At 42.7% G+C, this 15,327-nt stretch overlaps 1 protein-coding gene across 7 annotated transcripts in view; it reads left to right on the forward strand.

Annotated features, from left to right (window-relative positions):
* LOC123029065 (cystathionine beta-synthase-like protein) overlaps positions 1-8,178 on the forward strand; it is a 38,399-nt gene extending 30,221 nt beyond the window's left edge. For 5 of the 7 annotated variants that reach the window (XM_044441568.1, XM_044441567.1, XM_044441569.1 and 2 more), the window contains 4 exons: positions 302-436; positions 1,584-1,692; positions 4,203-4,287; positions 6,261-8,178. In XM_044441568.1, the coding sequence (XP_044297503.1) occupies positions 302-436; positions 1,584-1,692; positions 4,203-4,287; positions 6,261-6,370 (439 nt within the window). In that variant the 3' untranslated portion in view covers positions 6,371-8,178. Of the gene's footprint in view, positions 1-301; positions 437-1,583; positions 1,693-4,202; positions 4,288-5,435; positions 5,496-6,260 lie in introns of those variants that run through there. The other 2 variants (XM_044441570.1, XR_006415834.1) reach the window with 2 other exon arrangements.
* Positions 8,179-15,327: the final 7,149 nt, after the last annotated feature.

The raw sequence follows: 15,327 nt of genomic DNA on the forward strand, positions 1-15,327 counted from the left end.
CATTTGCACTGTCACCAGTGGTGTGACGGCGATGCATGTGGCCTCTGCTGAGCAAGTGGTGGATGTTCCAGATGTGCCTCGAATCTAAAAACAAGCCTCATGCCAGAATACCCAACATTACCTCTCCTGGGACTAACGGGACCAAGGGGGAACTGCTGCATTTACTCTTGAATGCAGTAATTGCCATCACAAAGTCGTCTTGGAAAAACAGGCCTTTGTAAAGTGTACAAGGCACAGTTTTTCCCACAGTCGCTGAATATAAAATGATCTGTGGACAGAGTTGTTATTGTTTTTTCCCTAGGTGGTGGAACTTGAAAGTTCAGGAATTATCGCTTTCTGCACCCCTGACAGTACTGCCAAGTGTCACCTGTGAAAAGACCATTGCCATACTCAGAGAGAAGGGGTTTGACCAGGTACCGGTGGTTGATGAATCTGGGTATGTGCAGACCTTAATATTTTCCCTTCCTCTCCTCAAACTCAGTCTCTGAAGGACCACTGCTTGTATTTGCAGCACACAGTGTTCCTCATCATTTCTTCTTTTTCTGACAGAATCCACCATTTCGACCCCCTGGTGCATGCTGTGTGGTTTGCTAGGATCTCACCCTTTGAATGTCCCCTGCACTTCATCATCCTAGTACAGAAAACCTCCTGAAATAGCTTCAATGTATCATCAGACCCTTGATTAGTGATGCCTGCAATGCCCAAATCTTGCAATGCCTGAATTTTCTTTCCTGTTGTAGGACATCAGCAAATGCCTTCAAAATCTGCCCTTAAAATTATGATATAGTTTATTACCTTTGAGGGCCGCAGTCATCTCTGGGAAATTACCTATAGAAGGATTAACTGCCCCTGTATCTGAGTCACCAAGCAGGGAAGAGGCCAGTGGGGAAGGCTGATCATCTGGGGACAAGTGGCAATTCAGGGAGGATGTTGACTCCGCAAAGTGTGTCAGGTGTCATGTGGTTCCACTGCTGTAACAGCAATGCACTGAAAGAAAAGTTTGCCCTGTCCCACACAAGCAAAATGGAGAGCACCGTAGAAAGGGCGTCAGTGTATGGAACAGTACTAGTATGTCAAGCAATTGCAGTGGGTCTTCTGTGTTACCAAAATGCAGCTAGGCCACCCACCCCAGTGTGCTAGGAGCTGCACAGATGTCACTTAATGCTTGGGCTCAAAAGCATGAAGCTTTGTAAGACAGCACCGTAAAGCAAGTCACTTCGACTTCTGGAGATGGAAAAGTAACTCAGCAGTTTCATTAGTTAACAAGAACAATAAGAATGTGCCAACCTTCCCCAGCGGTTTTGGCTTTGAATGTGTATTTTGGGAAGGGCTGCTCTCTGTAGTAGGAAATGGCTTTCACCTCTGCCACTTCTCCACTCTAAATATCTTAAATAAAAATAAAAAGGTGCAGGGGCATGTAGTTTGCTCCCAAGGATATTTGTTTTAAAACTGCAAATTCAAAATAGGAGGGCTTTTGAAAAATGCTGGTCTAAAACACTGAGCTGAGAGGGAAGAAAGAACATACAACACTTTTGACAGAAAATCTTCTCTAACTTGGGTTGCTTGGATATTCTTCTTTTCAGAGTGATATTGGGTATGGTTACCCTTGGTAACATGCTTTCTTCAGTGCTTGCTGGCAAAGTACAGCCATCGGATCAAGTCAACAAAATAATTTACAAGCAGTTCAAGAAGGTAGCTATGTCTTCATGTGTCTCTTGTTTCTTTTCCCTTCCCCCAGGTATTCTTGGAGCCAGAGCTTTAAGACTCTCTTTATGGTTTTGCAATGCCATGTTTGTCCAAAATGCTTGGCGCCAATCTAAGGATAATATACACATTTGCCTCAGTCATCCTGGGATAAGTTGCACATTAATCCCCCAAAAGTTCATCTAGGTCACCTATGAGAATATTTAACTAAACAAGGTTTATTTTATGATTTTCAGATCATTTGCAATGAGAGCAGCACAGCACAGATATAAGGAAGGCCTGCACAAACCAGTGCGGCCTACTTCTGGGCACACATGCACAATCTCGGCCCTTGTTTGCTTTGGTGAATCGCTCCCACCATGAAACCCTACTTAAAATGGGAAGGCCTGCATGTGACAGATGGGCAGTCTCAGGCCCAGGGGCCAAATTCAGCCCAAATGGGCCAGGCCTCCTCCTTTTTTCTCCAGCTGCCAGTCATTCAGTTGCTTCTCAGCTTTCTGTGCTTTCATAAAAGCTCAGCTTTTATGCATCTTTCCTCCCATTCTAAACATTTGAAATGCCTCTCCTAAGGTTTAGTCAGTGGCAGTAAGAGTTTTAACCTACTGTATGTGAGTGTTTTTTGGATTTTGTCTCCACTCCTTTTCCCCTCAGCCCTGCTCACCAGCGGAACACAGCTCTGGAGAGCCTGTTGTAAATCACACTCTGCTCTCAGGCTGAGGGTTCCCATCCCTGTCTTTAAGGAGCTTCTGCATCAAGCAAGCAGGTTCTTTATTTTTTAAAGTTCTGCAGCCAAGGTGTAGCATATTTATCTACCTTTGCCTGCAATTAGAGAGATTCTTTATAACATCGCAGGAGCTAGCTGGTCAGCACCATACCCGGCTGAACTGGTGTTCGGTTTGCTGGAATGAACACCTGTCATTTCGCTTGAAAAGCTGCACAGAATCTTGGCTCACTCCTCAGGTCAAAGATAGGTTATGAACTTTCATTTTACATCACATTACATTTATGGTGCTTCATAATATGTTTTTAGACTGAAGGGTAGACCTGAAGGTATGCAGACAGTAGGGCAGTATAGAAATTAATTAAATCAAATGCTCATGGGGGATGGGACAATACTCTTAAGAGGCCCCACTGTCTTAAGTCCTTTGCTATCACTCTGCATAGTTAATTATTAATCTCTTTACCACCCAATAGCCAGAAGTCTCTGGCTGATGATTAGAAGAATCAGTTGTACAAAGGGAGACAGTATTGTTTCTTTAAATATGTATTTATTATTTATTTTATATATTTATTTTCATACTGCCTAATATACTGCTCTCTGGGCAGTTTGTTTCCCACAGTGGCCAACCACAAGTCATTGGGAAGGCCACAAGCAGGATATGAGAATATAAGACCTTCCTTCTCCAGCAACCGGAACCTCAAAATGTAGTACTCCGGTTTTGTTATATTATGCTATGATTTTAATTGTATGTTTTCTTTTTAGTTGTGCTGCAATTTCCTTTTGCTAAATAATTAATAAAAAATTAAACAGTAGTGCTCAGTGCACCTAGCAATTTAGAAGTCCCTCGCCCCATTCGAAAAGTTTGCATCGTGGCTACTAGCCATTCATGACACAGTGAGCTCACTTCCACATGCTGGTCTGATCCTAGTTTAAAAGTCATTGTCATCTTGCCCAACAGCTAGTGCTGCACCTTGTTGTAGTGAGTTCTATAAAGTGTGGCTTTAGTACTGTACCTTATTACTTAGAATTGAAATCTTACTAATTATTACTTGTTATTACTTAGAACTGAAATTGAATACAGCATGAGAATCAATGCAATTTTATTATTCATTATCATTAATGTCGTTAAATATGTTATGCGATATGTAAGGTTGCAGGATGCACCTTGGCATCTATCTGAGTTGGGAAAATGCGTTCAGCCAGTGCTGCAGGTTCGCGTCTAAATTCAGTAGGAAGAGCACAGCAAGATTAACAAATGGCAAGGGTAGTGGATGTTTTACTGCCCTGTCTTAGTAGGAATGAAAATGCAACATCCCTGTGGAGAAAATTCAGTTCTAGAGTAAGGAATTTTGCTTTGCTTTCAGTTACTGGTATTATAATGTTATTCATTCTTTCTTATCTCCAAGCTCATCCTTGCAGCTCACATTGGCAGAGTTGGCAAACAAGTTAATGCCAATTGAGTGTGCGTATGAATTTGTAATTTCCTGCATATCAAGCAGATAGAGCTCTTGAATCTAATCAGTGTTGTTAAAATAACCATGGCCTCAAGTATTTTTATTTTCTTTAGAAGACCTGTATTGTACATGAAAAGCCCTAGAAATCGACAAAATATGGATTCATAAGTAGCCCTTCATCAGGACACAAATACTACTTTTAACAGGCTGCTTTGAAAAATTCTGGGGGAAGTTGAGAGTAAAGATCAAGGTGTTTAAGCATACGAACATTGTAAAAGTCAGTAAACTATGTTTTTTTAAGTCTGGTAACTTTCCACTTGCAGATTCATCTGCACGACAACCTGGGGAAGCTCTCTCAAATTTTGGAAATAGATCACTTTGCTCTGGTGGTCCATGAACAGATTCAATGTAAGTGGAAGGACATCAAGTGGTACTGTGACTGATTCCCTTCCTCTCCGCAGCTAGCGTGCTTTTGGACTTGTTCCGCTAAATAACTGGGGCCACCTACCTCAGCATGAACCTGCTTAGTTAAGATCAGTTCAGGAGCCAGTTTGTCTGGTCTGCTTCTCAGCACACAGAAAAGGACTCTCTCCTGCATTGCTCCCAGAACCTGGAGTTGCAGAAGTGGAGACAAAGGCCTTCACTATGGAGCTCCTGAACTCAAAAGGGGACTGAGCAGACTCCTGGAACTGCCCCACAGTAAAATCTCTTTATTTTGAAGGTTATAGGTTAGGGCTGGATTCGTGTGTAAACAACCTTGGTCTCAGGGAGGCTTTGAATTTAAAATAATGTATTGGGATGATGCTCCTGTCCTACCTCTTCTACTCCCAATCTTCCCACATGGGCAGGGGAAGGCCTGCAGCGTAAGTGCTTTCAAACGGACAGGATTACAAAATGCCATCCAGTTGGGAACCCTCCCTCATCTGGTTCCTGAATACACAGTAGGTTCAACATTTGCATAGAGCTATTACCATAAATATTTTGGTAGTAGTGAATGGTGTCTTGGAGCTCTTTCAAACTGTCCTTTGTAGTTACTAAGTCATTTTGATTTTCTTCAAGGCTGATCGTTAGTGTATAGCTAACCACGGAGTTCACCCTGTGTACTTGCATTGAATGTTTATTACTGCATATCACATTTGAGCAATGTCTTTCAAATATGATGTGTTTTATCCTATATTGGCACAAATGATTCATGTCCTGCTTTATGGTTTACCACAGTCATTTTTCATGTACAGCTTTACTTGGGGTTGGAATTCCTTTCCTCCATCAGCTGGACTCGTTCCACTAGGGAAAGAAAACTTTGAGACCTAAGCCTTGGTTTTTAAAACTTCCCAAACTGAAGGCCACTGCAGATCTTTAACAAATGAGATTCAAATGTAAAATATTTAGAATTGAAAAGTAGATGGTAAAAGAAACCCATGATAATACAAAACTGGAATGTGTTTGCTTAAATGGAAAGTCCTCGTATCTGAAGCCATTTTCTCACCCTTTCTCAATTTGTTGTGTCCTTCATTCCTAATCTTTAAGGGGCTTTTATGTTTCAATCCAATGTTTAGCTGCTGTGGAGCAAGCTAATGCTGGTGCCTCAGTCCCTAAAGTGCCAGTGTTCCTACAAGGCAAGTGATGCTTTATTACAGCCCTCCCTAATCTGGTGCTCTCCAAATGTTTTGGACTTCATCCCCATCAGCACCAGCCAGCATGGGCCATACTCAGGAATGTTGGAAGCAGAAGTCCAAAAACTGGAGGGCACCAGGTTGCTTAGTGCCGCTTTATTATATGGCCCAGCTGACCTTTGAACTTCCCACAGAAGCCCCTGCAGCTGCTGCTTGTCCAGTATATTGAGCTGAGTTCAGGTGTCAGAGTCACTTAAATGGCTCTTAGGAGGTGGCAGTGATTCTATAGTCTAGCCTTCCCCAGCCTGATGCCCTCTAAGAGTGAATTACAACTCACAGAATTCCTGATCCCCACCAGACACGCTGGCTGGGACTGTTGGGAATTGGAGTCCAAAACTCCAATTGGAGGGTACTAGTCTGGGGAATACTGCTCTACTCCCCCTCCAAGAATGCTTATTGGTTGGAGCAGTAGCTCCACATGTGATTTCATTGGGTACCAGCACAGCAATGTCTGTAGCATCCACTGGGCCAATTTCTATGGGCAGAACTAGAACAAAAATCTCACCTTGTAGCAGCCGAGAAACCTTTGCACCAGCAGCGAGGATCTGGCTGCTAGGCTCTCATTTTGGCAGACCTAACAGAAAATGAGGCACGTGCTTGGGTGGGTAGATTTGTAGATAGCAATGTAAATGTGTTTAGTGTGAAAACTGAGCACCCTGATTTTCGCTTCGTAAGTCATGTCTTCCGTCCTTCTCTTCTCTCCTCCAGATCACAGTGATGGCAACTCCAGTAAAAGGCAAATGGTGTTTGGTGTTGTCACAGCAATTGACTTGCTTAACTTTGTGACTACTCGGGAACAGCAAAACAAGGCAACATAAGTTCAAGAAGTTAACTGATGGCAGTTGCTTCAGTGGCTTTTCCTTTTCTAGAAGAACCCCTCTGCTTCCTTTTTTCCTGCCCTTTCATCAATTAGAACAATCTTTGAAATTATGTTCCGGTCTAAACAAATAACCCTAAACTCATCTGTGGGATACATTTGCTGTAAGCAAGACTCCACAGTTATAACTTCCAGAATGTAATGAGTACACCAAAATATCTGGCAATTCTCAGGATGGCTGGTGTTCAATGAGCAGTTGCCTTCTTTGCAAAGGCAGATTTTATTTTGCCAGTACAAAAGTGGGCTGGAAGAACAAGTCCTGCATAATGACCTGGTGGAAACAGGGCAAGAGTGCATGAGACAGTGGCTGTGTGGGGTCCTCTCCAAGCTGCACCAGCCTTTCTTCCATGGTTGCAATGTTTCATGAAGCTTTCCCTCCCATGTCATGCTCCACCGGTGTTACATCCCTGAAGAGGTACAGAGGCAGTATTAGGTCTCTTAACCCTGTTGCAGATTTCAGATCTTCTGCCTTCGTACTGCAGATACATGAACACTCCTTAATGGGAGAACTACCTACATCCTTGACAAGGTGCCCGTCCATAATGTTGCGATACAGGGGCCATCGGCAGGGCTGTTTGTAACCCTGTTCTGTCCTTTGTGAGAAGCTAGCATCTGATTCTGTTGTTTAGAACCCATGGCAAGGCAAATGCCCTGCCTGTCCAGTGGATGAGCACTTGGAATGAATCCACCTCGGACTTCTTTCCAAACACTAAACTTACAAAATATTCAGCTCTCGCTTTCTGTATGCTTACCCCAGTTCACCATGGCCAAGTGAATAAGAGATGTGGAAGGGGCAAAGAAGTGTATCAGTTTCATTAATACACGGCAAAAACAGAAAAAACAGAAACTGGTAAAAGAATAATTTGGCTCTGCCAAGCACTCCACTATGTAGATTATTTCTTTGGGTCACCACTTTGCATTTTGAACCTTGGTCTACATGTTAACTTGTAAGCAATCCAGGTCTCTAGCCACATCATAGAATGCTATAAATTTTCCACTGCTTTCCATTCTTAATTCTGCCAGACTCTGGATTTCTGTTAACTAGTTTGGCTGATGTGGATAACAGAACACTGAATGCTGAAATTATTCCTCTCTTTAGTTCAGGGATGACCAAATCAAATTTACTGGCTATTAATTCTAATCTTAAATCAGAAGTTTTAATGATTTAAAATATATGTTCAAGCACTGGCGTATATTGTTTAATTTGTCTAGCTTTGTGTACATGGATGTCAACTTTCTTGCTACTTTGCACATCACTAAGCTACACTGTTACATTATGTCTCACCATATGCATGTTTTGGTTTTAAACCCCTTTGGGCTTTATAGGAGACACTGAAAAACTATTTGGTGTTTCATTTACTCAAGTTAATTTGTCATCTAAATCAATACTTTTTTCCAAACATAACTTATTTGTATTCTATGTCCAAGGATCCTTCTCATGACAGTCCAAAGCAGAAAGTGTGCAGAATTCATATTTATATATCAAACTTGCCATGAGATTCCATCTTGAATGTAACAAATGTAGTTTGGTCGTCTTTATAGCAGTGAAGCTACTATAATCTTGGCCACCAAAGGTTTAGTTCAGCTTTCAGCCTTCTAATCACTGAGCATTACTGTTTTAGGCCCTGGACATTACTGTTTTAAGTTGTGAAAACAAAATCCTGTGTTGATAAATGTTCTCTTCCGGTGTCATCTATGTCCAAAATTCAATATGAAAATCAAAATAAAAATGCTTTAATTTCTGATAAATTGGATGGATGGGTGGTTCTTGGTTTTTGTTTTTTTTTTTTTGCTTATCTTGGAAGTCCTTCTGACTACAGGCATAAGGGCCCATGCTAGCACATCTGTATGTGTGCAGGATCTCCCTCCTAGACCTCCACTTGAACATACAAATAGCACTGATTTCTCATGGGGAGACTGAAAGCAGAAATATCTGGATGCTGCTATTGTCCAAGTGATCAGCCACAGTGAAAGAAAACACCACAAATACATTATGGGGAACTGTTTGCAGGCTGGAGCAACAATGAAGCCCTATGTCTGATTTATGCTGCCATCTTTTAACACAGGGCAACTGCTGTCTGACAGCCAGAGAGCAATGGACATTTAACATGGAATCTGAAATGTCATCCAGTTCTTGCTGGAGTGGTTGGGACATTGGTGTGATAACATTGTCTCGTTTGTTAGATTGGGAGTAATGTGTCTTTGTTTCTGGAGTTCCTCCTGTGAACAAATTATCTTTGGAAATTGATCCTAGAGTAGTGGACCTGGCTGGGTTGGAATTGTTTGTTTTTGCTCTTCAGGAGATGTGCATTTCTGTGGTTAATGCAAAGATAGTATCAGTAAACAGCTCGGGCTGTCTGGATGTTGCAAAGGCATCCCTGGAGGATGGTCTCTGCTGGCCAGTGCATTGTTTCCATTGGCCAAGCTAGAGAGAAGGCTTTTTTAAAAACTTATATGGCTGCATCTCTGCATTTTCTCTGAGCTTCTGCACACTGCATTTTCATCCCTGCTTCTCTGCTTTGCAAATCCAGTTCTAGGTAGACGATTGTGCTCCATTCTGTTGCCTATGTGCACCTATCTTTTCGGGTGTTAACAGGGCTAAAGGAGAGCAGAAAGCCATCTACTATTCAATTTTGCTTACATGCTGATTACTTAGAATGCCAAGTTATTCAACATACTTAGACATAGGGCAGCTTAACTTGGACATGTTTTTAAAAAGACAGCTCACAGCAGTAGGTTTTATTTGTTCAACAGAGGTGTGTTTCCTTCCCTAACGTTTGCAGGTAATTCAAAACTGATTGGCTCTGTTCAGGGTTAGGGTTATCAAGGTGATTAAGTCTGGAAAGTGTAGCATTTGTGTATTTAAACCCTTGGACTCTATAATTTGCTCAAGACATAGGAGTCTTTAACCCTGCTGGAGCACAAACACCATGCGATTTCCAACAGCCTCTGGAAAAACAAATGGTTACTTATAACTGAAGATGTTGAAACAGGTCAGTATGTCTGCAAAGAACCCACCTGGAGCCCAGTCATATGTGGAAGAAAAGGTGGTAAGAAAGCACCCCCCACCCAAAAAAAATCAAAATCAAAATCAATACTGCATCATTGTGCCTTGCCTTGCCGCATTGCCATGGCTTGTCTCACCACACTTTGTGTCTTCACCTTGCTTGTGCTCCTGACCTCTACCTGATTATCCCGTCTCAAGGTATTTGCACCTCTGTTGATCTTCCTGTGAAAACCATCACTTGTTTCAGACTGTTTCCTTGTATTGCCCTGACACATACTTTAGGTTTCTGACCGTGGCTTGTTCTGACTATGATTTGGATTTTGTTACTGAACTTCACCACTGAACTTACACCCTTTTACCCTTATACATCTTCTACCCTTTTCCTTCTTGGAATTGTTTGTAACTGAGCCAGTAGAATGTCCCCTTTTAAAAGTCCCCACTGATCTTGGACTCCTAATTAGAGTCCTTTGCCATGGGACTTTGCTTAGCATTGTTCTGAGTTCATTAACATTGGCTTTCCTAAAATTCAGGGTACACGTTTGGCTTTTGCTTTCTCTAGAATCATGAATCCACATATGGCATAGTCGCTTTCCCCTGCAGTTCCCATAGCTGCAATTTTGTTCACTAGGTCTTCCCTGTTGGTTAGAATTAAGTCAAGAATAGCCGTTCCTCTTGTTCCATCCTTTGGACTCTTGCCTTGAGTTCTGCTGCCCTGGCCCCAGTGCCTCTGCCTTGACCCTAATACATGCTTCTAAATCAAAGAATGGCAACTTGGAATCTTCCAGGTGTTTTGAACCATACTGTGAGCCCCAGCCAGCAGGGATTATGGGAGTTTTAGTCCAAAACACATGGAGAAGTCCAGGTTTGTCCACATATGTTCTATACATGGAGTATTGCAGGGCTTAGTTTTCTGACAGGTGCAATATTAGTGAAAGCTAAATGCATTCAGCTTTCCATAGAACAGCAATCATAAATGCAAAAGTCAAATGCAAATTGTGTTTAGTTTATTCATGTGATCTGTTACCTTGCCAGCGATGCTATTTTTGTTTTACAACTTGATATGTAACAGAAAGATGAGAACAGCAGTCATAAAGGTTATAGAGTTGCTTACCACTCTTTGTAGCATTCTGCATACAAAGACCTTGAAGTTAATGTGAGATACTTCTGTAGGTTTGACAGAAATAAAACAAGGCACCCTTCTAAAGCTTCTTGCACATTTTTAACAGCTGATTGAAGATTCAGACCTAATAAATGATAAACAACTCCAAATGCTTGATGGAAGGTACTGAAGGATCTCACATTCAATTCTAATTATGGTTGTGAGTACTTCACCCACCTTCTGGAGTTGTGCTCTTAGCAGCCAGCTTGATGTGGCAAAATTAGAAGTAGTAACACTGCTAACATCTCAGTAGTGCAAAATCATTCCCCTGCTGCAGCCTTCCCCAGTCTAGAAGTGCTGGAGCCCAACTCCATGATTCTGGCCAGCCTGGTCAAAGGAATTGCAGTCCCATGCTCCTGGAGATCGCTGCAGAGGGGAAGTTGACCCGCTGCTCTTGTCAGAATCCCGGAATCTCAATTTGAGAAGAGGGAATAAAACTCGGGTTCGTGGGAAAGACCAAGCGTCCAGACCATCTGAGGCTTTATTGTTTTACCCCCAAGGTTCCCGCGGTACTCACGATAATGCATGCTGCATTACCGGGCAGGCAGAGATGAACTCTGCTGCAAAGCTTCAATACCATTACAGGCCATTTATAGGTACACAGGTACAAGGCAATTGATGACAGAATGCAGAGATTACAATAAGATTCTGAGGTCATCACATACAGAACAGATAAAGAAATGTCAGTCAATCACACAGTAACAATGAGATTACAATATTTCTAATTGCCTGTATTGACACTTTAGTTGAGTGACTTGAACCCATCTCCAGGTCTGCTCAGACATGCAAATTCAAGCTACTAGAAACTATTCATGATAAGCTCAGACCCTTATCTTGACTCTAAACATTCTGCATGATCAGGGCACATGGAGCCCTCTGGGCTATCAAAAGATTATTGTCAACTGAATTCCAACAATGACTATGTACAATGTATATTTGGACTAAAATGGCCTGTCTACTGTAGCCCACAGCTAAAGGTGAGAGAAAGGAGCGGGGGAATGTCATTTTAAACTGACAGCTTGGTTTTGAGAAGGAAGACAGGATTTGATCCCACAATGCAAAGGCACACAGGAGTAATGCTTTTCAGACAGGATTTATCCAAATTTTCCCAACACTCTCAAAGACTCAGCAGAGCAGGTTGTATTTGTTTCTATCTGCTGTGCATCAGTAGTTCTGATCAGTAGGAAAAGATCCATCTTGCTGCTGCTCCTTTGAGCTGTGCTGTGATTAGTTTACATTTCCCCCATGGAAGCCTCAGCCCTATTATTTAGGGATGTGAATTCTTGAAATAATGATTTATGTACTCCTAGGCATGGATTGCTTGGAAAACCCTTGGTTTAACTAAGGCTGGAGCAGAGAAGGCTTTGGGGTCAGAGCTGGATTCTATTGTGGAAAAGCTACACATTGCTGGCTGGTGCAATGAGCAAAGGGGGTGAGCTGAAAGCACGTCTGCTCAGAAGTAGGGAGGGCAGCCTCTGCATGTCTGCCCAGAAAGGGGCAGGGCTGAATCATTCAAGTTTCCAACCCAGGCCTCATGCCCTGCAGGGGAAAGCACTTATCTCTGATCAGCAGCTGAGCCCTGAGAAAAGGAGCTTTATTCAAGCAGTAAAAACACTGATCTCTGATCAACTGCTGAGCAGAAAAAGGAACTTTTTACTGCATGGCAGACAGGGTAGGGTAGGGCCAGGCCAGGGCCCATGGAAGAAACTGCTGTGGCAGGTGGGGAAACCCTGCAAGCTGGAGGGATGACCCATCTCAGTGATTTAAAGGCTGCCCAATTTAACAGTCATTACCCAAACATACTCCTTCATGGATCACTGCCTTGTCGTGGTGAAGGGGCTTGCGTAACTCAATGAAGCTATGAGCTATGCTGTGCAGGGCCACCCAAGACGGACAGGTCATGGCAGAGAGCTCTGACAAAACATGATCCACTGGAGAAGGAAATGGCAACCCACTCCAGTATCTTTGCCATGAAAACTGCATGGACAGTACCAAAAAGCAAAAGGATATGACGCCGGAAGATGAGCCCCTCAGGTCGGAAGGTGTCCAATATGCTACTAGGGAAGAGCAGAGGGTTAGTACTAGTAGCACCAGAAAGAATGAAAAGACTGGGTCAAAGCCAAAAGGACACTCAGTTGCAGATGTACCTGGTGGTGAAAGGAGAGTCCGATGATGCAAAGATCTATACTCCATAGGAATCTGGAATGTAAGATCCATGAATCTAGGCAAGCTGGACGTGGTCAAACAAGAAATGACAAGACTGAACATCGACATCTTAGGAATCAGTGAACTAAAATGGACAGGAATGGGTGAATTTAATTCAGAGGACCATCAGGTATACTACTGTGGGCAAGAATCCCTCAGAAGAAACGGAGTAGCCTTCATAGTCAATAAAAGAGTAGGAAAAGCAGTACTGGCAAAATGCTTCCAAAATGACAGAATGATCTCAGTTCGACTCCAAGGAAAACCATTCAACATCACAATAGTCCAAGCCTATGCCCCAACCACTGGTGCTGAAGAGGCTGAAGTTGACCGGTTCTATGAAGGCCTACAACACCTTCTAGAATTAACACCAAAAAATGATGTCCCGATCATCATGGGGGATTGGAATGCTAAAGTAGGAAGCCAAAAGATAACCAGACTAACAGGCAAGTTTGGCCTTGGAATACAAAATGAAGCAGGGCACAGGCTGGTAGAATTTTGTCAAGAGAATACGATGGTTATAGCAAACACTCTTTTCCAACAACCCAAGAGACAACTCTACACATGGACATCACCAGACGGTCAACACAGAAATCAGATTGACTATGTGCTCTGCAGCCAAAGATGGAGAAGCTCTATACAGTCAGTAAAAATTAGACCAGGAGCTGACTGTGGCTCAGATCATGAGCTTCTTGTTGCAAAATTTAGGCTTAAATTGAAGAAAGTAGGGAAAAGCACTAGGCCACTCAGGTATGACCTAAATCATATCCCTGATGAATATGCAGTAGAGATGACAAATAGATTTAAGGAATTAGATCTGATAGACAAGAGCGCCTGAAGAACTATGGATGGAGGTTCGCAACATGGTACAAGAGGTAGCAACTAAAGCCATCCAAAGAAAAAGAAATGCAAGAAAGTAAAATGGCTGTCTGAGGAAGCTTTACAAAGAGCTGAGGAAAGAAGGGAAGTGAAAGGCAAGGGAGAAAGAGAAAGATACACCCAATTGAATGAAGAATTTCGGAGAACAGCTAGAAGAGATAAGAATGCCTTCTTAAATGAACAGTGCAAAGAAGCAGAAGAAAACAATAGAACAGGGAGGACCAGAGATCCCTTCAAGAAAACTGGAGATATGAAGGGAACATTTCATGCAAAGATGGGCATGATAAAGGACCAAAATGGCAGGGACCTAACAGAGGCAGAAGAGATTAAGAAGAGGTGTCAAGATTACACAGAAGAAATATACAAGAAAGAGCTTAACATCCCTGATAACCACGATGGGGTGGTCACTGACCTCGATCCGGACATCCTGGAATGTGAAATCAAATGGGCCTTAGGAAGTCTGAGCAACAACAAAGCTAGTGGAGGTGACAGTATTCCAGCTGAGCTATTCAAAATCTTAAAAGACGATGCAGTAAAAGTGCTACACTCAATATGCCAGCAAATTTGGAAAACTCAACAGTGGCCACAGGATTGGAAAAGGTCAGTTTACATTCCCATCCCAATGAAGGGCAATGCCAAAGAAAGTTCAAACTACCGCACCATTGCACTCATTTCACAAGCTAGCAAAGTTATGCTCAAAATCCTACAAGCTAGGCTCCAGCAGTATGTGGACTGAGAACTACCAGAAGTACAGGCAAGATTTCGAAGAGGGAGAGGAACTAGAGATCAAATTGCCAACATACGCTGGATCATGGAGAAAGCTTGGGAGTTCCAGAAAAACATCTACTTCTGCTTCATTGACTATGCTAAAGCCTTTGATTGCGTGGATCACAACAAATTGTGGCAAGTTCTTAAAGAGATGGGAATACCAGATCATCTATTTGTCTTTTGAGAAACCTATATGCAGGTCAGGAAGCAACAGTGAGAACTGGACATGGAACCACTGATTGGTTCAAAATTGAGAAAGGAGTTTGGCAAGGCTGTATACTGTCGCCCTGCCTATTTAACTTATATGCAGAGCACGTCATGAGAAAGGCGGGGCTGGATGAATCACCAGTTGGAATTAAGATTGCTGGGAGAAATATCAACAACAACAGATATGCAGATGATACCACTCTCATGGCAGAAAGTGAAGAGGAACTAAAGAGCCTCTTGATGCAGGTGAAGGAAGAGAGCGCAAAAGTTGGCTTGAAACTCAACATAAAGAAAACTAAGATCATGGCATCCGGTCCTCTCACTTCTTGGCAAATAGATGGGGAACAAATGGAGGTAGTGACAGATTTTATTTTCCTGGGCTCCAAGATCACTGCAGATGGGGACTGCAGCCAAGAATTCAAAAGATGCTTGCTCCTGGGGAGGAAAGCTATGGCAAATCTAGACAGCATGCTAAAAAGCAGAGACATCACCCTGCCAACAAAAGGGCGTATAGTCAAGGCTATGGTTTTCCCAGTTGCAATGTATGACTGTGAAAGCTGGACCATAAGGAAGGCTGAGCGCCAAAAGATTGAGGCCTTTGAATTGTGGTGCTGGAGGAGACTCCTGCGAGTCCCTTAGACCGCAAGGCAATCAAACCGGTCAGTCCTAGAGGAGA

The sequence above is a fragment of the Varanus komodoensis genome, unplaced genomic scaffold (assembly GCF_004798865.1).
Source record: "Varanus komodoensis strain SLA01 unplaced genomic scaffold, ASM479886v1 scaffold4, whole genome shotgun sequence".
Lineage (NCBI taxonomy): Eukaryota > Metazoa > Chordata > Lepidosauria > Squamata > Varanidae > Varanus > Varanus komodoensis.